This window comes from Hakea prostrata, chromosome 3 (genome assembly GCF_041222555.1).
Source record: "Hakea prostrata isolate BN-2017 chromosome 3, UWA_Hpros_2, whole genome shotgun sequence".
Taxonomy (NCBI): domain Eukaryota; kingdom Viridiplantae; phylum Streptophyta; class Magnoliopsida; order Proteales; family Proteaceae; genus Hakea; species Hakea prostrata.
Window position 1 is genome coordinate 47,512,348 of NC_142602.1, and position 26,950 is coordinate 47,539,297.

Consider the following 26,950-nt stretch of genomic DNA (forward strand, 5'->3'; position numbering starts at 1 on the left):
GACAGTGGCCTACAAAATCAGAGTTTTAAGAAATAAGATCCGAATTTGGTGGTTCAAAAGGGTACTAAACAAGGGGTAAACTACATTGGTAGTATCCTAACATATAGAGGACCTCAAAACACTAATCGAATCAAGTCTTCAAGTTACAAATTAGGAAACAAAAAAGTTACCATAATTAGATCAATCATGGTTCTTGAAGAATTCAAGATAGAAATCATAGACAAGAACAATAGGAGAATGAATCATTGATTTAGATAAAGATATCATGGAAGGCATACTTAGATCTTCAAGAAAATAGACCTAAGAGCATAAATCTAAATAAGGAAACAAAACCTACCATAGATGTAACTATCATGATTCATGAAGAAAGCATGGTATGGTAGAAGAGAAACAACTAGAGATTGATAGATCATGGATCACGTAAAGAAAACACAACAATTGACTACTAACATGATCAATATAGTAGATCTAAGAAGATCAGAATTTAAATCAAAAGATGAACAAAGACAAGATCATGATTTGATCATGATTCCTTCAAAAGCTTGCAGTGATCATGGTTAAGATCATTGCATTAGCCATTAATCCTTAGGAAGATCATGAGAGACAAGTCCAGAGATGTTTGCAACAGAGAATGCAGCATCCCCTCTACTGTCTCAACTCAAAAAGGAAAGAAAAACAGAGATGGAGGAGAAGAAGAGAGTGTAGACATACCTTTGATGCAAGAGGAAGAGTTTTGACGAAGATTCGTCAAGAAAAAAACACCAAGGATGCAAGGGAGATGACTTGCAGAGGTCTTTGGTTCGTTCCAAAGAGTTTGGAGGCAGAAAATACGAAGTAGACTCGAGATTGGACTTAAATAGAGCAAGCAAGACCTAATTACCAAAGACAGAACCCATTGGTCGAGTGGATTGGTCGACTGGTCCAGTCGACCAATCAGTCGACCAATCAGTTCGGCAACTCCTAAACAGGGAATTGAAGACCCAGATCAAATCCAATCCTAAAGGGGTTTTGCACACATATCAAGTGACTTACCTAATAGGTAGAAATGCCTTCAAACCATGATAGAGAGCACTCCAAGTCCATCAACTAATCCGATCTTCATCAAGATTTAGTTTCCATAAATAGAACCTCATCATCAACTCTCATGGATTCAAAGCCAGACACCAAGTCCTCCACTGGGATGGCCCAAAGCTGACTTCTTACCTTACTTCGGGTCACTGGACCTACAAATAACAAGGTTTCCGGGTCAAGGTTAGGGCTGGGTTTCACACCACAACTAGGAGAATATAGACAGAACATATGATTCACCAGAAAAAAAAATAGTATGACAAGTGACGATATCAGGGGAACCTTTAAATATCCCAATAGCTTAATTGGCATTCAAAACTTGGAGTGCAGATCGTCTCCCCTCATCTGTGCTCCCCTGACGGTTTTCAACCACAGAATACAGGGGCCCCCACAAGGTGATGCGTTCTAGTTTTTAAAATTTTTATTTTATTATTTTTCACTTGTTGGCTCCCATGTATTTGTGGTTATAAAGCCGTCAAAGGAGCACTCAATGCTCCCCGTCAGGGGAGATGATCCACACTCTACAACGTGATGCATGTCAATTAGGGTAGTTGTCATATAATTATTGAGCACTTATGAATAGTGGCTTGAGAGAATCCCATTGCCCCCCTTTTTTCTTTGTTGCCAGGGGTAATGAATCCCATTGGACCTCACAAACCCCAAGCTCGCTCTATCAAGATCCTTACCTAATACCTCGAAAATATGAAATTTACAAATTCGTAACTTCAATGACCAATGCTATTTTAGGCTCAAATTTAACATCCGATGCCTCATTAGCTCATGCTGCTCCTGAAAGAATACCTTTGATTAAAAGGATAAACCCTAGACAAATAGCATGATAACTTCAATAATCTAATTGCTGAATCAATTTGTTCAATTAATACATGTGAAAATTAAGAAGTATTTTTTAAAATACTTTCTTTGATTCCTGCATTGATCTCACTAACGGAAAATAACGTAGTTAGTAAAAGATTGTTTTGGCATGACCTAATAGAGTTCGTCTCACCTCTCCATCAAGGGAGAGAGGCACGTCCTCCTCTGATGCTTTTCTACTGCACAATGGGGATAGGACCCATATCTAAATAACAAAACAAATCACAAGTGAAAGCTTTAGTAAATTCTACATTAGTTCGATCCCTATTGTATTGTTGAGAAGCATATAGCTCGCCCTAGGATGGTGATGCAGACTCGCCAGACACCCCATCCTTCAGTGGCCAAATTTGGGAGAAAACGACAACAACAATTTATTTTGTTTCGAAAGAGGCATGTGTCATGTGGGAAATTCAGAGTTTTTACAGGCTATTGAGCTCCTGAAACAAGTTGTTTTTCCCTACCCCTTTTCATTGTATACAACTCTTATCTTACCTCCAAAAGAGTTAGCATGGAGAGTTTAATTTAAATTTTCCTTTTGCCAAAAAGAAAAAAGACAAACCGTTTAGTGTGCCAAAAACAAACCTTAACATCATTTCAAAGGTGTTAACGTCTTAGAAGAAATGACCATTATACCTAGGGTTTCAAAGCCCACGGAGCGGTAAGGAAAGTAGCCGCAAGAGAGGAAGCCAAACCGGCCTGTTGAGGGAAACCTTGATTATATGCGCTGGAGAAAGCGAAGGCAAGCTCTATTTGGCCTGAAGAATTGGTTTCCCATAATGAATAGACTAGCTGGAAGAAAAAAATTGCCTATTGAGTACTTGATTAGGTACCCCAGTACCTCAGAAGCGCCTCAAGGTGCATTTAGCTGCTTACATGATTGTCTAGATATTCCCCACTCCATGTCATGACACCTTCGCTCAACAAATTTTCCTGCCCATTCAGATGCATCGCCCTTTCTATTGTCATCTACTATCCCTACTGGAATTTAGAATTATACCCCATATCCTCTCCTCAAAGAACCATACATGTTGGTAAAGAGGGAAATCACCAATGTTGATTGTTCAGCGGAAACCACCCGAGAGAGAGGGGGGGGGGGAAGCAAATATCCTTGAGGTATTTGTAATCGATTAAGGGTAGAAGATGTAATTGATTGCAAATTTAGGAGGTCTATATGTAATTTTCCCATTTTTCTTTTAGAGGAAAAAGTCGGTAAGGAGGTTCAAAAGTGTTGTCACCTTGTAAGAAATTCAGAGAAGTCGATATTGGGTTTACGCTCCGAAGATGTGAGGTGCTTCCCTCAAAACCTAATGTCTTGGATTGGATTCAATTTGGACACATTTCCCTTCTAGTTTTCCTTTACTTTCCCAGCCTTGAGGAGCTTAAAGATTGTGGAATTTTTCTTTTAGGTAACTTATTCACAAAGAAACATGGTGTAATTTGAGTAGAAGAGGATGCAGGCGCTTTATTGCAGTATTTCTTGAATTATCCAGAGGAAACTAAGAAAAATTTAGAAGAAATTTTCCGATCATGGTCATCATATGAAGGGTTACTGCATACTTAAAGTTCGGGACCATAAATCTAGGTCTTGGAAGAGAATCTGGAAACAGTTCCCCAACAAGATGAAGGGGGAAAAATCGATGAGGTATTCCTCTTCTCATAATCTCTCTTAATCTGTGTCTTCCAAACTTCTTTTGAACTCTCGTCTACTCCATCCCTATTAACTCTTGTGGGCTGTATTTTTTGCCTCATCATTTTGAAGTTTTGCTTCCGTTTCATTTTATTTATTTTGTCTAGATCGTTATGGTTTGACAACTGAGAAACCAAGGACTGGTGAAGGGCATTAGTAGCTTCAATGAGTACCATTGTCAGACTTTTGGTTTGTAGCTTTCTGGGAGATTCTTTTTGGGTCTGATGTTCATCACATCTTGATTACATCCTCAGGGAGCTTTTATAAGATCAACATAAGCTCTTTGCCCCAGTACCGAGAGATTGAGACCGAATGCTTGCATCCTTGGCAAATCTCCAACTTAGGTTCGAAAAAAAAAAGGATTTAGAATCGGGTAGAGCCTGGGGTCTCATTTTATAAATTAGCAAAATAACATAAAAAGAAAAACTTGTATTTATAGATTTTAGCCCTAAATGATCGTTCACAATTGTTAGATTTATTTGAGCACATGTGTTGAGATCATAAAAATCGTTTGAACATAAGATATGGGTATTAGAATCATTTTAAAATTTTGATTTTACTTTAACTTTATTTGAACCTTACTAGTGATCTTCTACGGTCATTAACGGAATGGCCCTTGTGGTTTCTGAAATAGTAGTGGGTTAAATAACACCATGAACAAGCCCCAACTTATGAAACTTCTTTTTCTCCTCTCTGCCCCTCACAACTATTTAAAATTTCTTCTATTTCCTTCTCGAAATTTTGAAAATTTCCACTGACCCTCTTTCATGTGTGAAATATCAAGTAGCCGCCATTGGAGAAAATTTTAAACCCTAAAGATAACGGGTAGAAAACTTTTTGTGTCGTGTGCAAAATATCGGTGCTTGGCTCTTCCGATGTTAAATCTTGGCTCCATCCCTTGGTGGAAGATATACAATTTTTACCCATGTGTCCAAAAACTTTGAACTGAACATCCCCTTCAGGCTTGTCTTGGTCTTTTTTTTATTAATTTTTTTACCCAATGTTTCATCCAATAAATTTATTAAAAAAATGTTTAGGTATCCCAAGTAGAAAAGGTTCGGGTTAACCCGTGGATTAGGTGGTTCCAAGTTTACTCCCATGCAGTTTTGGTAGCCCCCATTTCTCGGGTTGGAATCCCCTCTGCTCCTCTATTTCTCACATTTGGCAGTTATGTGCTCTTTGACATGAACATGGGACTGCTACCGGCTTCTGTCCGGTAGTGGGAAAGGATCATGAAGAGCTCCTGCTAGACTAGCTGGGCCTTGGGCCACAACCTAATTTAGCTGTGAGCCCATGGAAAACACTGGCAGGCCAACCCTGTGACTTTTAAAAAGTTAAATCATGTGAATTTGCCGTTCCAAAGCTGATTATCAAATGCAATGAGACTGAGTGAAACTCAATGATCAAATTTTAAATGGTTTTGAATAGTCATGTCGTCTCTTAGTGTGATGATTATAAATTGTCAAACAAGTTTATTTTTTTAGTATGAAAATTTTCCTTCGGTTTCCTTCAATTTTCGTTGCAACCAAATTAACCCACTGTCAAAGTTTGAACACTCACAAAGGGAATACAAAATGTCATTATATTAACCTTTGACTCAAGTCAATATCAGTAGAAACACATGTTTATACAAGGTCTCATATGCTTTTCTCCTTTCATAGTTGCAGCTTTGTTGGGGCCAGTTGAACTAGCACACCCAAATCTGTCTACCCAAGGAATCGCTCTTTGAAAGGATACACAAGCAATCAAAGACATTTGTGCAGGAGGAACAATTGAATTAGACTTTAAAGCACGAGGTTGGACTTTGAACACCAGAAGCAACACCTTTTGCATTCTTACAAATAGAAGTCACATCACCTGCCGTAGATTTCAAACTAATACCAGCGAGCTCTACTCCTTCACAAGGTACAGCTTCACTACATGAGATGCTGACTGCTTCCTTTGTGGGGGTCGTACCCTTGATGTTTCTGAACTTAATGTCTGTCAGCTTCACACGTGAAGGCTGTTGCATTGGGTAATGTCGACACATACCATTAGTAATCATGGAGACAATGTAATTACATAATCAATCTTCAACTAAAAACATGAGGTAGAGTGATCAAGATCCCTTCTTGCAAACTGATTGACCTACCTCTCTCCCACCAAACACAAAAAGGGATGGTTGTGTAAGAATACTTACACCAACCTAGCCAATGAGAGCTCTCCCACAACCAGACTTGATAGTCTTATTTGGTGGGGAGCGTCAATGTATTGATTTGATGAAATGAGGGCGGTTATGATAAGGTGCAACGTGTTAAGACTTACGAGAGAGATTGTCAAAGAGTCTATATAAGTTTAGATTGGGTAGTACTATCCCACAGGTGTGAAGTGTTATTTTTTTTTTTCTTTTTTTGGGGGCTTTTATTGAACTTACCTTAGAGTCGCATTGTGCCTTGTCACAATATTGTTGGGTGACGATGATGGGGTTTTTTACATCAGTCATGGTAATATCCTCGAATATAACATTAGAAACTGTGTTAGCTTCTGATGCTGGCCATGTTTTAATCCGAACGCCATTATCAGTACCAGTCAAGGTACAACCGGTCACCTTCAAACCATTCACTGCCTTTTCACCTGGATACCTCCCGAGGCTTCCCAAGCTACAAAAGAAAGTAAAAAAGAACATGGTTAAAGTCAAATGAAACAAGTCTCATCCTTTGTTTTTTCTTTTATTTATCTATTTCTTTTATTTTTCTTTTTTCTTTTTTTTTGGGTGGGGGGGTGTGTGGGGGCGGGGAGGAGGGGTGTGTTGGGGTGCGAGTTTGCCTAAACCTGAGCACAACCCTAGGAGGCCCTATCTAAACCCAAGCCCATCACACTGCTGCTAGGGCCAACCTTACATTTAACCCTGCCAAGCCCAAGTGTAGTAGGTTTTCCCAGCAAAATTTCGGCCTTAACTCACCTTGGTTATCATGTGCCCATTAAGTCATGGAAAATACATTGCCCATAGGACCCTACTTGGGCTAAGCCCAAGCTTTAATGCACATAATTATCATGGAAATGGAAAAGCTAGTCACGGACCATTTTATATTAAAGCCCGTATTTTAGTATATATGAAACCCAGCCCACACCTAACATCAAGTACAGGCCCGGTCCAACCCTGTTTGCTCTCAGGCGGGCTTGGGGTAGTTGGGTTTTTCCTTGACACCCCTGTATCATTTTAGATCATCTGCACAAATCAGTATGGAGTTCCACGTAAGTATTTAAGCATGATTATCTTGTAATATACCTAATGCCATGACCCGGTCCACATTTCACATTGGTGACGGCAATGTTGGAAGTTCCCGCTCCAATGGACACGCAGTCGTCACCGGTTCCAATCTCACTGTCAGTAACGGTGATGCCGGACGAATCACCAATGTGCACACCATCAGTATTTCGACTCCGTACCGGGGCTTGAATCTTGACATCACGGATGGTAAAGTCACTACATTGACTGACAACCATGTGAAATGCCTTACTATTAATACTAGTTATGCCGCTTAATGATCCACCGGTAATCGATGACAATTGCAAGCTCTGCAACAAAAGTGAAAGACAAAGGGAAATAAATATCAAGTTTCCAATTGTTCTCATGTAAAATTCCAATAACTCACAGTTTGGGCCATTTTGCAATTTGAATTGGCACTGTGAACACAACTTGTGGCCCAAGACTTTTCTCCTTGACCATTCAGAGATCCACCGGCTCCACTGATATTCAACCCACTCAAACCTCTGAATGTAATCCATGCACCATCAGATCCTGAGGCTGGCGGAGCTATTAATTTACCACTTATCTCAACATGTGGAGATTTGCTGCAAGGACCGACAAATGCGACTGTACCAACCAAGAAGTCTCCTTTTGGGACCAAAAGGGTAGATTGCGCCGAAGATTTACAAGCAGCAGCCCATGCAGCAAGGAATGCCTTACTATTATCCGTTTTTCCATCAGAGACTGCTCCATGCTTGGTGACATCAAACACTGTACCCCCTGGTCCCGATGCTGATGATGGTGATGTAGCCTGTGGTTCCGGTGCTGATGATGGTGACGTACCCTTTGGTTTCGGTGCTGACGATGGTGACGTACCCTTTGGTTCTGGAGCTGCTGATTGTTTTTTATCATTTGATTTGAGAAGCCGAAACTCAACGGTTCTGGCTTCACCCTCCCATAAAAGGAAGCATAATAAAAAAATTAACATAAGATCCGTGACTGAGCCCATTATTAATTTCCCCTCGCCAAATAAAAATAAATAAAAAAATGTGGCAAAGATAATGAGCTGGGATCAAGTAGAACCTTGGACCTTCTTTGGGACAAGAGGCTCAAGATGTCACGCCCTCCCAGCCGGACCCCGGCATACCCGAGAGTGTGATCCACAGCCCGAAGATCAGGTATCGAGTGATCAACCTCCCACATAAACAATAACATAATCATGAACAACCATAACAAGAGTGCGGAAGATAAATCATAGATCCAATAATGAAAGAATGAATCATAAACGAAACGGAATAATAGATATAATCAGAGTGTCAAACGGATAAGTAAAGTGAACAAAATCCCACTTACATCCAGCGGAAAAGTAGCTCGAAAGAATAAACTAGATAAAGCTAATCCCAGTAGCAAGTACATTGGGTAACTAAATTATTCTCCACTTTGAGACGACATCCTTGTAGGTGTAGACTCATAGATAGCACAAGGACGCCCACTCAATGGTCGGACTAAGCATCGACGGAGCATAACCACCCGTGGAATCTTCGAGTAATTGTGGTAACCGCAATCACCTCCCGGAGATATGTCCTTCGCCTTGCGCTCTCATAGGGACCGCATAGTATTCCGTCACGCAGGATAGTCTAACAACATTGTACAATAAAGGAATGAGTTTCAAAGAAACTCGGAAGCGTTAAAATCCATAATAACATAAATGGCGAGAATTCGAACAAACATAAATGCAAATGATATGAGACAAACAATGAATGAATGATTCTAACTCATGTATGCTGGTCTCTATTGGCGGACATGCTTTAAGTCATAGCACCGACTTCTTTAGGAAAGTCCACTCACATCCTCAACCATTAAGATATCTTGGATTCCCTCCAACCATTAAGATATCTCGGCGACCGATTGGTAATGGGTCCTTCATCCCTCGGGACAAACCTTGGCGGGGGTTAAGTCAACACACTCCTCACAACCATTTGGTATAAATCGGCGCATGTCGGGGTAATACCTAGCCAAATGCAAGTCTTCTACTTGGTTACATCAAATCAGATCCAGATACTTCCATTCCTCGTCCCCGACGATCCTTTCCGGTATCCTTCACACTAGAGTCCTCATAGTCCCCGACTACGGACCACCAACCCTATTGATCATCCACATATGGTAAACGGGAAGCTCTCACGTCCCTCACGGGTTGGTTACCGGCTTAAGCGCCCGTGAGCCCAAGTCAACCATATGCAACCCACCAATAAATGGCCCCCACAATGTGATTCCTGTCCTCTCACGGGTTGGTTACGGGTCTTGAGCGCCCATGAATCCCCATTGCACCACGGGCGTTCGGCTCAATACCCCTCCGATTAGGGTCGACATAACAGGACATCCAGCCAAACACACTAGACAATCCATATATGTCATCCAACAGTTAGGAAGGTGTCCGGAGGGCATCTCCGGAAACATCCCATAATATTCCCGTAGTAGTCCAAGGACGAAGTGTCAAAAGGACACCTCTCCTTTCCAAACCATACGTAAGCATACACATGCATCAATCCATATCATCACAATATGGTAACTCCATATATGGAAAGAAATCAATATTTACAATCATTTGTATAACATTGGTAAGTAAATCATACATGAATCAATTCAATATGAATAAGTAATGCTACTGTAATCAAAGTTATGCAACAGTAGAATATCATTGTAAGAATCTAATTTAGGAAACATATTAATGATATTCAAATATAGAAACTAGATTCATGCTATCTATGTAATTAAGGAAATAACCATCCTTACCTTTTATAACTCGCAAAGAATCCTAAGAAATCAAGTAAGATCTTGGCAAACTTGAGAAGAAGGTCCTAAACAAGTATATACAACATATTAAGAAAGATCCCTAACAGAAAATATAGCAAAGCATCCAAGCAGACCAATCGGAGTTCTGTACTCATTGGTCGAGTGGATTGGTCGAGTGGTCAGTCGACCAATCGCGACCAATGCGGACGATAGCAGAAAATCGAGTTTGAGATATGAAACCGAATTTGGTGGTTCAAAAGGGTACAAATCAAGGGGTAGACTACATCAGTAGTATTCTAGCATATAGGGGACCTCAAAACACTAATCAAATCAAGGTATCAAGATCCAATTTAGGAAACAAAAAGTTACCATAAATAAATCAAACATGGATCTTGATGAATTTTGAAATAGAAAACAAGGACAAGAACAATAGGAGGATGGATCATTGCTTTCGGTAATGAAAACATGAAAACATGCATAGGTCTTCATAGAATAAGGCTAGAAGCATAAATCTAAATAAGGAAATAAAACCTACCATATATGTACTATCATGCATCATGAAGAACACATAGTAAGGTAGAAGAGAACAACTAGAATTCTATGGATTATGGATCATAGAAAGAAAACACAACCATTAACCACTAACATGATCAATGAAAGAAGATCCAAAGAGATCAGAATTCAGATTAGGAAATTAACAAAGATTAAATCATGGTTTGATCATGAATCCTTCAAAAGCTTGCAATGATCATGGTTAAGATCATTGTTCTAGCCTAAATCCTTAGGATGATCATGAGAACATGTTCGGAGATGTTTGCAACAGAGGATGCAGCATCTCTCACGCTCAACTCAAAAGGAAGAAAAACAAAGATGTAGGAGAAGAAGAGAGAGTAGACATACCTTTTGATGCAAAAAGAAGAGTTCCGACGAAGATCCGCCTAGAAAACTCCAAGGATGCAAGAGAGATGACGCAGAGGCTTTGGCGTCCGAGGGTTTGGAGGCAGCAAATACGAAGTGGACTCGAGGTTAGACTTAAATAGAGCAAGAATCAACCTAATTGCCAAAGACAGCACCCATTGGCGAGTGGATTGGTCGACGGACGACCACCATAACAAGGCCAAAACGGGAATTGAAGCCCGGATCAAATCCAAACCTAAAGGGGTTTTGCACACAAGTCAAGTGACTACCTAGTAGGTGAAATGCCTTCAAACCAAGATAGAGAGCACCCAAGTCCATCAACTAATAGACTTCATCGGATCGTTTCCATAAATAGAACCTCATCATCAACCTCATGGATTCAAGCGACACCAAGTCTTCTGGGATGGCCCAAAGCTGACTTCTTACTTTACTTCGGGTCATCGGACCTACAAATAACAAGGTTTCCGGGTCAAGGTTAGGGCTGGGTTTCACACAAGCGATCCCAACTCCAATGGATATCTGGTAGACTTGATTCAAGTTGTAATGCTTGTGGAGTGATTTGAAATTTATAACATGAATTTTCATCCTAATTTTGGAAAAATTATTTCAACCCAATAATTGGGAGAGAGAATTCCCTTGAACTAACTATTGTTGTAGATTATAATTTTGCGGTTGAAAATCGACATCCAAATATGGATTGGTTGCCCTTTTCATTCGGAAGAAATAGAATAAAGTTAGGAAGAAATAGAATTAAGAAGGAAAAGGTTATATACGGTTTTATTTGGTCAATTTTTAATCTTCCATTGATAAATTGAAGGACTTGGATCCTCTACAATGCTTAGTGCTTCACCAATCCGATCGACAACTAAGACATTTCCTTGTATAGCACTACATGTAAAACAAAGATCTTGACTGTCCAATGTGTGACTTGTAATATACAACCCTATTCTAACCTTGACCCTGACCCGGATCCACTGTTGTATTCAGGTCCGAGGGCCCGAAGTGGTGGAAGAAGAGATTTATGGACCATTCTGATTGATGATCATGATTCGGAGACCGAGCCCATGGACATTGACAATGGTACCCCTTGCTTAAATGCATTGTCAGTGTTTAAGGAAAGTCTGCGCATCGGAGAAGATTAATATGGTTGATGTACCAAATGACCTCCTGTGCACAATCCGAAGGTATTCCCCGAAACTAGACTTGTTGATTGAATTGTGGAAGAAAACCTCACTCAATTTGACCTTGTATAGCCTTTCAAATCCCTACTTGAAGTTGCTGTTCTAAACCTGAGTTTTCTGCTGAAAACATTTTGGTCGATCATTTTGGTCGATACCATCGACCAAGGACCATCGACCAAAATGTCCCAGTCTACCAAGTTAATGATTCCATGGAATATTCCTTTTCTATTTAATATGACCTCGAGCCTTGAGCCTTTTGCAATCATTTTTTTCACCTGGGAACGTGGGGAGAGCTTCCCAAAGCAGCTCCTTGGTTAGTGTGAAGGGTATCTCATCAAAGACACTTAGTTTATCATTGATTCTTGCCTTCATCTTCTACACTAAGGTATGACTCTTCATTCCACTCTCTACCCTACCATTTCCTACTCTTTTCTATTGTCATCTTGCTGATGGGACATTTGGAATGGTGCTGCAACCTTGCAACCACCACTCCAAGTGCCTACTCATGCTCAATCCATGATTCCCTTAGCCATTCATTGATGCTAATGCTTATATCTCATGCCTAGCATATGTATTCCATGATTTACCTATTAACATCATACCATTTGATATCAAACTGAGCTATAGAGTATATTATGTTCATGTTTAACATTGCCATATGATTCCAATCGAATTTCTATTAGTCCCTCTAGCTATTGCATGCTATTCCTCATCAATGCAATCAATTCCAACTCATGCCATGATGTTTATCACTTGAACTTGATAGCTCAAATTGGGGCTTTTTATTTACACCATTGGATTGGGTAAATTCCTTGATTTATAGTGTCCTACTACTATTATTAAGTATGCCTCCAAGTTTCAGATTGATCCGAACACCGGAAGACTCATTTCGGACCAAAATCCCCAAAATCCACTATTCTGCCCGAGGATTATTTTGGTCGATCATTTTGGTCGATACCATCGACCAAACCATCGACCAAAACCATCGACCAAAGTTGTTGTCTGACAAACAACCTTGGTCGATTTTGACTCAAATGACATCCGATCTTCCCGACTTCTTTTCTAACTTATTATTGATGTTTGTTTAGGGCCTTAACAATTCTATTGGACTATTCTTGGTATTCTCAATTCATCATCAACTCATCCAAGGTAAGGATGGTTATACCCATAAACATATAAGTCATCAAATATTGAACTATGCTTTGTTCAAAGAATGAAATCCCTAAATTTCTTTCAATCATTATGATACTGATACATATGTGTTAGAACAGTAACATTTAAATCTTTATACATTTGCTGTGTTACTCTATCATTTTGATTTGCTTATGTTTATAATGATTCGTTTCAATATCATGATTTGAGTACTATTATGAATATGCATTGGATGCATGAGAAATGATGAGATCTGATGTGTGATTGCTTACGTATGACTTGGGATTGGAGGGTGTCCTTCTGACACTTCTGTCCTTGGGCATCGGAGGGAATAGTATGGGATGTTCTCCGATGGTGCCTATCGACACTTTCCCGAGTTATTGGATGACATATATAGGAGTGTCTAGTTGTGTGGCTAGGTTCATCCTTGTCGTGTCAGACCCGAATCGGAAGGGCATTGAGACCGAACAACCCGTGGTAGTGTATGGTTGGATGGGCGCTCTAGGCCGGTAGCCAATCCGGTAGGGGACATAAACCATGCTACGGATACCTGAAAGGGGCCATTTATTGGTAGAGTTGCATATGGATAGACTTGGGCTCACGGGCGCTCAAGACCGGTAACCAATCCGTGAGAGGACGTGAGAGCTTCCCGTTTACTATATGTGGATGACCAATAGGGTTGATGAGTCCGAAATCCGGGATTTCGCTGACTCTAGTGTGAAGGATACCGGAAAGGATCGCCGGGGGCGAGGAATGGATGTATCTGAATCTGACTTGACCGACTGAGTAGATGACTTGCATTGGGCTAGGCTTTACTGTGACATGCGCCAGTACTTGACCAAATGGTGATGTGAGAGAGCGGTGACCGATTCCCCTTACCATGGTTTTTGATGACTTTACCGATCTTCCCCGGGCATTCCCAAGATATGGAAATGGGAGAGTGACTGACGACCCAGAGAAGTACGGTGCTATGACTTAAAGCATGTCTACCTTAGAGACTAGCATTCATAGAGTTAGGCTCATATCTGCATCATATGTTCCATATCACATTGCATTATTATATGTTCTAAATGTGTATGATTTCTAATTATGGAATAACTTCCTTGCTGAGTTCTTCGAACTCATTCCTTTTGTGCAAATGTCTTAGATTACATTCCAGGTACCGAAGATTACGATGGCACCTTATATGAGGCGGACTATGATTCCACATACTACCCTACGGGTAGTGGCGTCGGTGAGGATTCGTATATTGGAGCCGAGGAGGATTATTATTCGCACCAGGGTTAGCCCCACAGTTGTGCGGGAGCGGCAGCGCTGGGTTTACTTCATCCGTACTGTTGAGGAGACTACCATTAGTATAGAAGAAACCCTAGCATAGTGCCCCATTCCCCTGGTGTATTTGTGGAACCTTGGATTTTGTAATTAACTTGTCTTTGAATTATTCCGGTGATACTTGGATATGTAACTAACTTGATTTAATACTTTTCCGCTGCTCTGAGAGGGTGACTACCATACCTTCTCACCCTTTATGATTTTGATCATACCTTATTTATTATCTATATTCCGCACTCTGATTTAGTTAATCAAGTCTTATTCATGATACTTGATATTAGCTGTTTTTACCATTGTTTATTACTGTTCATGATTGTGTTATCGTGTATGTGGGAGGCATGGACCTTAGATCATTGATCCTTGGACTTTGGATCACATCCCGGGTATTCCAAATGGGGTACTGGCTGGGTGGATGTGACATGACTGCTCAACCTTAAACATAAAAGAAGTCTTAAGCATGCTTAGTATTTTATTATTCTATTTTACTGAATATCGGTATCTTCTTTCTCTTGGTAAGAAGGAAGTCCAACACACTCTCAAAGAAACAAACAATGTTGCAAACTCTCTCGCAACGTAAGCTTTAAAGCATGGTGTTTCTTTCTTTGATACTCCCCATCCCCCTCCCCCATAAGAAAAAATAACTTTGATCATCCCTTACCGGCAAGAGCAACTAACAGGGACGCAAAGTACTGGCAACTATTGTCACGCCCTCCCAGCCGGTACCCTATCTGGCATACCCGAGAGTGTGATCCACAGCCCGAAGATCAGGTATCGAGTGATCAACCTCCCACATAAACAATAACATAATCATGAACAATCATAACATGAGTGCGGAAGATAAATCATAGATCCAATAAAGAAAGAATGAATCATAACTGAATCAGAATAATAGATATAATCAGAGTATCAAACAGATAAGTAAAGTGAAGCAAAAATCCCACTTTACATCCAGCGGAAAAGTAGCTCTAAAAGAATAAACTAGACAAAATCTAATCCCAGTAACAAGTACATTGGGTAACTAAATTATTCTCCACTTTATAGACAACATCCTTGTAGGTGTAAATCTCATAAATAGCACAAGGACGCTTCCACTCAATGGTCGGACTAAGCATCGTATGGAGCATAACCACTCGCGGGATCTTCAGAGTAATTGTGGTAACCGCAATCACCTTCCTGGAGATATGTCTCTTCGCCTTGCGCTTCTTCATAGGGACCGTCATAGTACTCAAGACTGCAGGATAGTCTAACAACATTGTACAATAAAGGAATGAGTTTCAAAGAAACTCAAGAAGGCGATTAAAATCCATAATAACATAAATGGCGGAATTCCGGAACAAACATAAATGCAATATGATATGAGACAAACAATGAATGAATGAATCTAACTCTATGTATGCTGGTCTCTATTGGCAGACATGCTTTAAGCCATAGCACCGTACTTCTTTAGGAAAGTCCACTCACATCCTCAACCATTTAAGATATCTTGGATTCTCTCACGGATCATTTCACCGGTCTTGAGCAGTCGTTTGGTAATGGGTCCTTCATCCCTCAGGACAAACCTTGGCAGGGGTTAAGTCAACACACTCTCTCACAACCATTTGGTATAAGTACTGGCGCATGTCAGGGTAAAACCTAGCCAAATGCAAGTCTTCTACTTAGTTACATCAAGTCAGATCCAGATAATTCCATTCCTCGTCCCTGACGATCCTTTCCGGTATCCTTCACACTAGAGTCAGCGTATCCTATGGCACCAACCAACTCGGACTACGGACTCATCAACCCTATTGATCATCCACATATGGTAAACGGGAAGCTCTCACGTCCTCTCACGGGTTGGTTACCGGTCTTAAGCGCCCGTGAGCCCAAGTCTAACCATATGCAACCCTACCAATAAATGGCCCCCACAATGTGATTCCCTGTCCTCTCACGGGTTGGTTACCGGTCTTGAGCGCCCATGAATCCCCATTGCTACCACGGGTCGTTCGGTCTCAATACCCCTCCGATTAGGGTCTCGACATAACAGGACATCCTAGCCAAACACTACTAGACAATCCTAGATATGTCATCCAACAGTTTAGGAAGGTGTCCAGAGGGCATCTCCGGAAACATCCCATAATATTCCCGTAGTAGTCCAAGGACAGAAGTGTCGAAAGGACACCTCTCCTTTCCAAACCATACGTAAGCATACACATGCATCAATTCATATCATCACATATATGGTAACTTCATATATGGAAAGAAATCAGTAATTACAATCACTTGTATAACATCGGTAAGTAAATCATACATGAATCAATTTAATATGAATAAGTAATGTTACTGTAATCAAAGTTATGCAATAGTAGTATATCATTGTAAGAATCTAATTTAGGAAACATATTAATGATATTCAAATATAGAAACTATATTCATGCTATCTATGTAATTAAGGAAATAACCATCCTTACCTTTTATAACTCGCAAGGAATCCTAAGAAATCAAGTAAGATCTTGGCAAACTTGAGAAGAAGGTCCTAAACAAGTATATACAACATATTAGGAAAGATCCCTAACAGCAAAGATATCAAAACATCCGAAACAGACCAAATCTGGAGTTGCTGTACTCATTGGTCGAGTGGATTGGTCGAGTGGTCCAGTCGACCAATCAGTCGACCAATGCGATAGAGAGCCTATAAAATCAGAGTTTTAAGATATGAAATCCGAATTTGGTGGTTCAAAAGGGTACTAATCAAGGGGTAGACTACATCAGTAGTATTCTAACAAATAGGGGACCTCAAAACACTAATCAAATCAAGGTATCAAGATCCAAATTAGGAAACAAAAAGTTACCATAATTAACTCAAACATGGATCTTGATGAATTTGAAATAGAAAACAAAGACAAGAGCAATAGGAGGATGGATCATTGCTTTCGGTAATGAAAACATGAAAACATACATAGGTCTTCATGGAATAAGGCTTAGAAGCATAAGTCTAAATAAGGAAATAAAACCTACCATATATGTAACTATCATGCATCATGAAGAACACATAGTATGGTAGAAGAGAACATCTAGAAATCTATAGATTATGGATCATGGAAAGAACACAGTAATTACTACTAACATGATCAATCAAAAGAAGATCCAAAGAGATCAGAATTCAGATTAGAAGTTTAACAAAGATTAAATCATGGTTTGATCATGAATCCTTCAAAAGCTTGCAATGATCATGGTTAAGATCATTGTTCTAGCCTTAAATCCTTAGGATGATCATGAGAACATGTTCAGAGATGTTTGCAACAGAGAATGCAGCATCTCCTCTACTGTCTCAACTCAAAAAGGAAAGAAAAACAAAGATGGAGGAGAAGAAGAGAGAGTAGACATACCTTTTGATGCAAAAAGAAGAGTTTCGATGAAGATCCGTCAAGAAAACACCAAGGATGCAAGAGAGATGACTTGCAGAGGTCTTTGGTTCGTTCCAGAGGGTTTGGAGGCAGCAAATACGAAGTGGACTCGAGATTGGACTTAAATAGAGCAAGAACAACCTAATTGCCAAAGACAGCACTCATTGGTCGAGTGGATTGGTCGACTGGCCCAGTCGACCAATCAGTCGACCAATGTCGACAAAGAAGGCCAAAACAGGGAATTGAAGGTCCAGATCAAATCCAATCCTAAAGGGGTTTTGCACACAAGTCAAGTGACTTACCTAATAGGTAGAAATGCCTTCAAACCAAGATAGAGAGCACTCCAAGTCCATCAACTAATTAGATCTTCATCAGGATTCAGTTTCCATAAATAGAACCTCATCATCAACTTTCATGGATTCAAAGCCAGACACCAAGTCCTCTCTTGGGATGGCCCAAAGCTGATTTCTTACTTTACTTCGGGTCATCGGACCTACAAACAACAAGGTTTCCGGGTCAAGGTTAGGGCTGGGTTTCACAACTATGAAGATAACCCTGATGATCCCTCGAGCGATCAAGTTGCGTACTACGATTAGACGTAACTTAGAGTTGGAACATCTATGTTGGATGATGAAGTCCACTATTTTGAAGATGTTATCTATAGGATAGAAAACTCATAGTTCAGTTTGACTTTCTTTCTTTGTTTTCCTTTAAACTCAGTTGTAATTCTTTTTATACTTACGCACTACATTTCCGCTGTAACTGTGGGGTGAGTTTCCGCCTCACTCTACTTCTTTTTTATGTGATTACATCTGGTATCATTTTCCGCACTCTGATTATACTGATATTCATTTCCTGATTAGATCTTTTGTTTATAATATTATTGTCACATCCCGCCCAAATACACCCAGCCTATACCCTATTTGGGTTACCCGGGGGGGTCATCCACAGCCCAAAAGATCAAGTTTAGGAACGATCATATCCGTTTAGCACAATAACATAATCAAAAGCAAGAACAAATCATTGTATTCTAATAAGTTAACAATAAAAGTCAAGAAAGGATCACAGAAGGATCACTAAAGAATATCAGAGTGCGGAATAACAAGATACCAAATCAAAAGACAACTGTAGAGTATAGTGGAAATATACCCCACAACATATGCGGAAGGTAGATTGAAATCTAAAGCAAGCTCTAAGCTAATACAATTAAAATAAAAGTCTAGAAGAAACAAGAGAATCTAATCCACATCTCCAGTCGGCTCTTCTTCCTCTTCAGTCTTCATCCTCTTCACTTTAGGGTCATGCTCTTGAAGCTTCATATCAGCATCTAGCGCACGATCCCATCGGCGAATAAGACGATGCCGGCTGCCGTCAATGGGAGTCGTTAGTGCAGCCCAAATCCGAGTGTTGGCTGCCTCGCTGTTCATTACCTTGTCCAAGGACATCCGGAGCTGTACCATGTAAGGAAAGGTTCTCCGTGCTGGTGCACGGGTTCTCTTTCATACCTGCAATGTCATCTAAAAACAAGTCCCCCGAAGGGTAAGCTCAAAAGAACTTAGCAAGTAATCCAAACACAATAAGCATCTTCACATGCATTCACAAACAAACATATATGAAATGATATGAAACAATATATAAGCATCTTCACATGCATTCACAAACAAACATTTATGAAATGATATGAAACAATATATGCAAATATACTTCTAACTCTATATATGTATGCTGGTCTCTATTGGCAGACATGCTTTAAGTCATAGCACCATACTTCTTTGGGTAGGTCTCATCTCACAACGCCGGTTGGCAAAGGGTCCTTCATCCATCTTGGAAAATCCATGGCTGGGGTTAAGTCACCGCTCTCTCACATAACCGTTTGGTCTAAGTATTGGCGCATGTCAAGATAAAGCCTAGCCCAATGCATGTCTTCTACTTAGTCATATCAACTCAGATCCAGATACGTCCATTCCTCGCCCCTGGCGATCCTTTCCGGTATCCTTCACATTAGAGTCAGCATAGTCCCAGACTACGGACTCATCAACCCTATAGGTCATCCACATATAGTAAACGAGAAGCTCTCATGTCCTCTCACGGGTTGGTTACCGGTCTTAAGCGCCCATGAGCCCAAGTCTATCCATATGCAACCCTACCCATAAATGGCGCCCACAATGTGATTCATGTCCCCTCACGGGTTGGTTACCGGTCTTGAGCGCCCAGGAATCCCCATTGCTACCATGGGTCGTTCGGTCTCAATACCCTTCCGAATCGGGTCTGATATAATAGGGAATATCCTAGCCAAACACTGCTAGACAAGTCCTAGGTATTGTCACATCCTCCCAGCCGGTACCCTATCTGGCATACCCGAGAGTGTGATCCACAGCCCGAAGATCAGGTATAGAGTAATCAACCTCCCACGTAAACAATAACATAATTATGAACAATAATAATAAAAGTGCGGAAGATAAACTATAGATCCAAATAAGGAAAGAATGAATCATATATAAATCAGAGTACTAGATATAATCAGAGTGTCTAAAACAGATAAGTAAAGTGAGGCAAAATTCCACTCTACAACCAGCGGAAAAGTAGTTCTAAAAGAGAATAAGCAAGACAAAATCTAATCCCAGTAGCAGGTACAATGGGTAACTAAATTGTTCTCAACTTTATAGACAACATCCCTATAAGTATAAATCTCATAAACAACACAAGGGCGCTTCCACTCAATGGTCGGACTAAGCATCGTACGGAGCATAACCACTCGCGGGATCTTCAGTGTAATTGTGGTAACCGCAATCACCTTCCTGGAGATATGCCTCTTCTCCTTGCGCTTCTTCATAGGGTCCGTCATAATATTCAGTACCTGCAGAATAGTCTAACAAACATTGTACAATAAAGGAATGAGTTTCAAAGAAACTCAGTAAGGCAGTTAAATCCATAATAACATAAATGGCAGGATTTCAGAACAAACATAAATGCAATATGGTATGAGACAAGCAATGAATGAATGAATCTAACTCTACATATGCTGGTCCCTATTGGCAGACATGCTTTAATTCATAGCACCATACTTCTTTAGGAAGGTCTCAATCACTCATCATCAGTTGGTAATGGGTCCGGCATCCCTCGGGACATTCCATGGCTGGGGGTATAGGTCACCACTCTCTCACATCACCATTGGTCTAAGTACCGGCGCATGTCAGGGTTAAGCCTAGCCAAATGCAAGTCTTCTACTTAGTTACATCAAGTCAGATCCAGATACTTCCATTCCTCGTCCCTGACGATCCTTTCCGGTATCCTTCACACTAGAGTCCTCATAGTCCCTGACTACGGACTCATCAACCCTATTGATCATCCACATATGGTAAATGGGAAGCTCTCACGTCCTCTCACGGGTTGGTTACCGGTCTTGAATGCCCGTGAGCCCAAGTCTATCCATATGCAACCCTACCAATAAATGGCCCCCACAATGTGATTCCTGTCCTCTCACGGGTTGGTTACCGGTCTTGAGCGCCCATGAATCCCCATTGCTACCACGGGTCGTTCGGTCTCAATACCCCTCCGATTAGGGTCTGACATAACGGGACATCCTAGCCAAACACTACTAGACAGTCCTAGATATGTCATCCAACAGTTTAGGAAGGTGTCCAGAGGGCATCTCCAGAAACATCCCATAATATTCCCGTAGTAGTCCAAGGATAGAAGTGTCAAAAGGACACCTCTCCTTTCCAAACCATACTTAAGCATACACATGCATCAATTCATATCATCACATATATGGTAACTTCATATATGGAAAGAAATCAATAATTACAATCACTTTGTATATAATTGGTAAGTAAATCATACATTAGTCAATTCAATATGAATAAGTAATGCTACTGTTATCAAGATTATGCAACAATAATATATCATTGTAAGAATCTAATTAAGGAAACAAATCAATGATATTCAAATATAGAAACTAGATTCATGCTATCTATGTTGTTAAAGAAGTAACCATCCTTACCTTTTATAACTCGCAAAGGAATCCTAAGAAATCAAGTAAGATCTTGGCAAACTTGAGAAGAAGGTCCTAAACAAGTGTATACAACATATTAGGAAAGATCCCTAACAGAAAAGATACCAAAACATCCAACACAGACCAATTCTGGAGTTGCTGTACTCATTGGTCGAGTGGATTGGTCGACTGGTCCAGTCGACCAATGCAGACAGTAGCCTAAAAATCAGAGTTTTGAGATATAAAATCCGAATTTGGTGGTTCAAAAGGGTACTAATCAAGGGGTAAACTACATCAGTAGTATCCTAACATATAGGGGACCTCAAAACACTAATCGAATCAAGCCATCAAGATCCAAATTAGGAAACAAAAAGTTACCATAATTAAATCAACCATGGATCTTGAAGAATTCAAGATAGAAATCAAAGGCAAGAACAATAGGAGAATGAATCATTGATTCGGGTAAAGGTATCATGAAAAGCATACTTAGATTTTCAAGGAAATAGGCTTAAAAGCATAAATCTAAATAAGGAAACAAAACCTACCATATATGTAACTATCATGATTCATGAAGAAAACATGGTATGGTAGAAGAGAAACAACTAGAGATTGATAGATCATGGATCATGCAAAGAAAACACAGCAATTGACTACTAACATGATCAATATAGAAGATCCAAGGAGATCAGAATTCAAATCAGAAGTTAAACAAAGACTAGATCATGGTTTGATCATGATTCCTTCAAAAGCTTGCAATGATCATGGTTAAGATCATTGTTTTAGCCATTAATCCTTAGGATGATCATGAGAGACAAGTCCAGAGATGTTTGCAACAGAGAATGCAGCATCTCCTCTACTGTCTCAACTCAAAAAGGAAAGAAAAACAGAGATGGAGGAGAAGAAGAGAGTGTAGACATACCTTTGATGCAAGAGGAAGAGTTTTGACGAAGATCCGTCAAGAAAATCACCAAGGATGCAAGGGAGATGACTTGCAGAGGTCTTTGGTTCGTTCCAAAGAGTTTGGAGGCAGCAAATACGTAGTAGACTCGAGATTGGACTTAAATAGAGCAAGCAAGACCTAATTGCCAAAGACAGCACCCATTGGTCGAGTGGATTGGTCGACTGGTCCAGTCGACCAATCAGTCGACCAATGCAGACAGCAATTCCAAAACAGGGAATTGAAGACCCAGATCAAATCCAATCCTAAAGGGGTTTTGCACACATATCAAGTGACTTACCTAATAGGTAGAAATGCCTTCAAACCATGATAGAGAGCACTCCAAGTCCATCAACTAATCCGATCTTCATCAAGATTTAGTTTCCATAAATAGAACTTCATCATCAACTCTCATGGATTCAAAGCCAGACACCAAGTCCTCCACTGGGATGGCCCAAAGCTGACTTCTTACTTTACTTCGGGTCACTGGACCTACAAATAACAAGGTTTCCGGGTCAAGGTTAGGGCTGGGTTTTACAGGTATGCCAGCCAATAATCCGGGAAAGTGTCAAAGGGCAACATTGGAAATATCCCATACTATCCCCAATGATGTCCAAGGACAGAAATGTCAAAAGGACATTCCCCAATCCCAAATCATACCTAAACAATCACAATCATAATTCAATCATATCATCCGCGACAGATATCTCATAAAATAGAAGAGTATAATAAGACAAGATTAAATGAATAAGAAACATACATGAATAAGTATTCATTCATGATCAAGTACATAAAGTAAATAAGGAAATAAGATCCTACTGTACTTACATCATTCATATCATAATGGAAAGTAACATAACAGTAGCTAAATCATGCATTCATGTCATAATACATAAAGACATGTAAATAGGCATATTGTGAGTTGGAATACTCACCTCGTAATCCGAACTTATAGTCTTCAAATAAAAGATTAGAGAATAGATCCAAAATCACCTAAACAAGCTTGACAAAACATGTATAGGTCACAAGAAGTGATTCCAAAAGATTGGGGTCGAAATGGATCAAAAACAAAGTTGCTGTCACTGCGGGTGGATTGGCTGGGTTGAGTGCTCCAGTCGACCCAGGCAATCAGCCCAAGAGCAAATCCGAAAATAAAAAGAGAATCTTGATCCGAAACCTATGCTACACAAACCGGAATGCGACGAAACTTGGAGAGATTGTCTAACACAGTAGTCTAAGACTTAAAAGCATAATTTAGACATCAAATCACCATTAAAACCATTACTTACTAATTTAGAATCATAGTTTCTATTTTAGAAAACAAGACTTTCTAATTTGGAAAACAACATGGTTTTCATTGAAAATAAGCTATGAATGAGAGAGATGAACTAGAGATGATGAGACCTCATTCTAGTATATGAAGACAGTAAATCAAGAGTAAGAATGATCATAGAGATGCAATATCTTCCTCATAATCTCAGATCAGAGAAGAGAATGATCCTAGTAAGAATGAATCAATAGCATAATAGATTGAATACTAACCTTTGATTGAAGAACAAGAGAGAGAAAGCTTGAGAGTTGAATGTAGATCTTTTTCCACACCAAAGGAGGCTTGGAGATGAGTATCCTTCGTTCTCTAGGTGTTTTGGAGGCTAGGGATACTAAAAACACGAAGTTATGAGGTATATATAGCAATAAAGACCTAAACAGAAGATTCTGCTCGAATTCTGTTTGCTTGGGTCCAGTGGGTGGGTAGCATGGCCCAGTCGACCCAGCCAGTCGACCCAGGCTGACAGCATAGCCCAAAACAGGGATTTGAGGGCCTTTCTCTTATCGGAATCAAACGAAATTTTAAACACAACAACTATAACTTACCTAGCATAGGAAAATGACTTTAAGTCATATCTAACCATGCTCTAAGGTCATCAACCAATCTTCTCTTCATCAAGGTGCATTCTCTTTTCTAAATCAACCAAGCTCTTTAAGTAGGGAATTCCATCATCAATTTTCTATGGGTTTTCGAATCTACACTAAGGGAGAGATCCGACTTGACTTCCTAGGACCTTCTAAACATATCAACACCATACTCAAGGTCCAACTTCAAGGTCAAACATCAAACAACTTTTTCTTCATCCAAAACAAATAGGGTGTCTAATTTAGGTTTTGGGTTGGATTTCACAATTATACTTGATTTTATCTGTTCATGATTATGTTATTGCATATGTGGGAGGATGATTTCCTCGATACTTGATCTTCGGGGTTGTGGATCACACACTCGGGTATCTCAGTTAGGGTACCGGCTGGGGGGATGTGATAGTCTGTTTAGTCATAGAGAGCCTGATGGAATTTTTCGTCGGCTATAGCAAGCCAGGCGGACTTTCGTCTGGTTCTGACTTAGCCCAATGGCTATTTTTTAAATGGCCATTTTTGAGACGAAGCTCCGTCTGGACTGAAAACTGGAGAAAAATTTATCAATTTTCTATCCGTTGGGGGTTGGGCTAAGGCACTCAAATGCCATGTATATAAGCCCAATTCACCCCATTTGAGACTTTGAACCTTGCCAATTGATCAACTATTCCCCAAGTTCTCTCAAGCTCTCAAATTACAAGAAATCAATTTGGGTTTTGCCCTCTCATCCTCACCAACCTTGAAGAACATACCAAGGTATTAAGCAAGCTTGAGGTGATTGAAGGTGTTGGTGGTCATTCATTTCCATTTGAGCATACACTTTCATTGCATCACACTCGCACAAGAGGTAAAGTGTCACACCTCTAGTTTGGTAACATCCTTCTCTTGTATATTGCTTGTCTTCAATTCTAAGTCTAGGTAGATTAGAATTGGTTTTGGGTGCTCTTGCCCATGAACAAAGATTGAAGAGGGTGCTCTTGCCCTAGTATAAACAAAGATTGTAAATGGTGCTCTTGTCCTATTTAGAACAAAGATTGTAAAGGGTGTTCTTGCCTTATTGACCATAGATTGTAAGGGTTGGATCTTTACCCATTATATTGAAAGAGAATCACTAGTGGAAATCTCTCTTGAGGCCAAAAGGGGAGTGAACATATACTTGTAAAGTCAAACCACTATAAATTCTTGTGTTGTGGTTGATTGCACTATCTTATTACATTGAAATTTACAATTCATCTTAAATTTGCAATCAAATCAAAAAATTGGGCAATTCCACTAGTTGCAACCTATTCACCCCCTCTAGGTTGCTTTAACACGGACCATATTTAGTATGAGACCGTAAGACTTCGCATTGGGCCTAGAGTTATCCTTGACACACGCTAAATCTCATGCCAAACGGTGATGTGAGAGAGTGGTGACCTATACCCCAACCATGGCTTGACGGAACTTTACCCAACAACCGTGGAAAACCCAATAAGTCTCTTGTTGAGGAGAGAGACTGAGACCGCTCAAGGTGATTGGTGTTTAAACTTAATGCATGTCTACCATAGAGACTTCATGATAGAGTTAGGAGTATACATCATAATCTTGCATTTATATATTCTACTAAGTCTCTAACATAGAAGCAAGAACACATAATCTATGTAGTTATGGTAACAACCGTCCTTACCTTAAGTCACGATGATGATAATCCAATAATCTCAAAAGAATGATCCAAAGATGGTAATAAGACCCTAGACAAACATAAATGAAAGGTTAGAAAAGAAATCGGGAAAATTGGAGGTCGAACGGATCAAAACGGAGCAAGGTTGCTGTCAGCAACAAGTTTGGTCGATAGTCCTTGGTCGATGGTATCGACCAAAAGGATTGACCAAAATTCACTTCGGGACAGAATAGTGGATTTTGGTCCGAAATTGGTCTTCCGGGGCTCAGATCGAATCCGAAACTTGGAGGGATGATTAATAACAATGTAAGAACACTACCTAGCAAGTATTATCACAATCCAATGGTCCAAATGAAAACCCCCAAATTGAGGTCCTATGTTCTAAAGACAAGAATCCTAGCATTCATGAGAAATTGATGTAATTGAAAGGGAAGCTAGAGAATTAGTTGGGGAACAGGTTAGGAACATGATTACAATCATTCGCAAGCCAGAGATTAGACTAATCATACTCCACATCTCAGTTTAGTATAAGAAATCAAGTTGTTAAGCAAGGAATCATGGTAATGTATATGTAAGGATCAAGATGCAAGTGAGGCATAGCAAGAATGAAGGAAAAACAAGTATAAATGGGAAGAGACATTCATGGCAAGGTGTTTGCAAGGTTGCAGCACCTTGGCCATGGTCTCATTTGTAAAAAGAAGAAGAGAAGTGGGTAGGATAGAGAGCAAGAGAAGGAATCATACCTTGGAAGATGATAGTTGGAGAAAAGAGACAATGATTATTGTAGAAGATCATCACCCAAGCCAAAGAGGAGCCTAAGAGGAGCCTTCCCACG

The 26,950-nt window shown here is 40.0% G+C and overlaps 1 protein-coding gene across 1 annotated transcript in view; it reads right to left on the minus strand.

The window, feature by feature from the left end:
- Window positions 1–5,405: 5,405 nt before the first annotated feature.
- Window positions 5,406–26,950, minus strand: part of LOC149022370 (exopolygalacturonase-like) — a 36,612-nt gene continuing 15,067 nt past the window's right edge. The window contains exons 2-5 of the mRNA XM_089147605.1: window positions 7,264–7,802; window positions 6,897–7,186; window positions 6,042–6,267; window positions 5,406–5,630 (exon numbers count right to left, since the gene is read on the minus strand). Of these exons, the coding sequence (XP_089003731.1) occupies window positions 5,406–5,630; window positions 6,042–6,267; window positions 6,897–7,186; window positions 7,264–7,802 (1,280 nt within the window). The remainder of the gene's footprint in view (window positions 5,631–6,041; window positions 6,268–6,896; window positions 7,187–7,263; window positions 7,803–26,950) is intronic.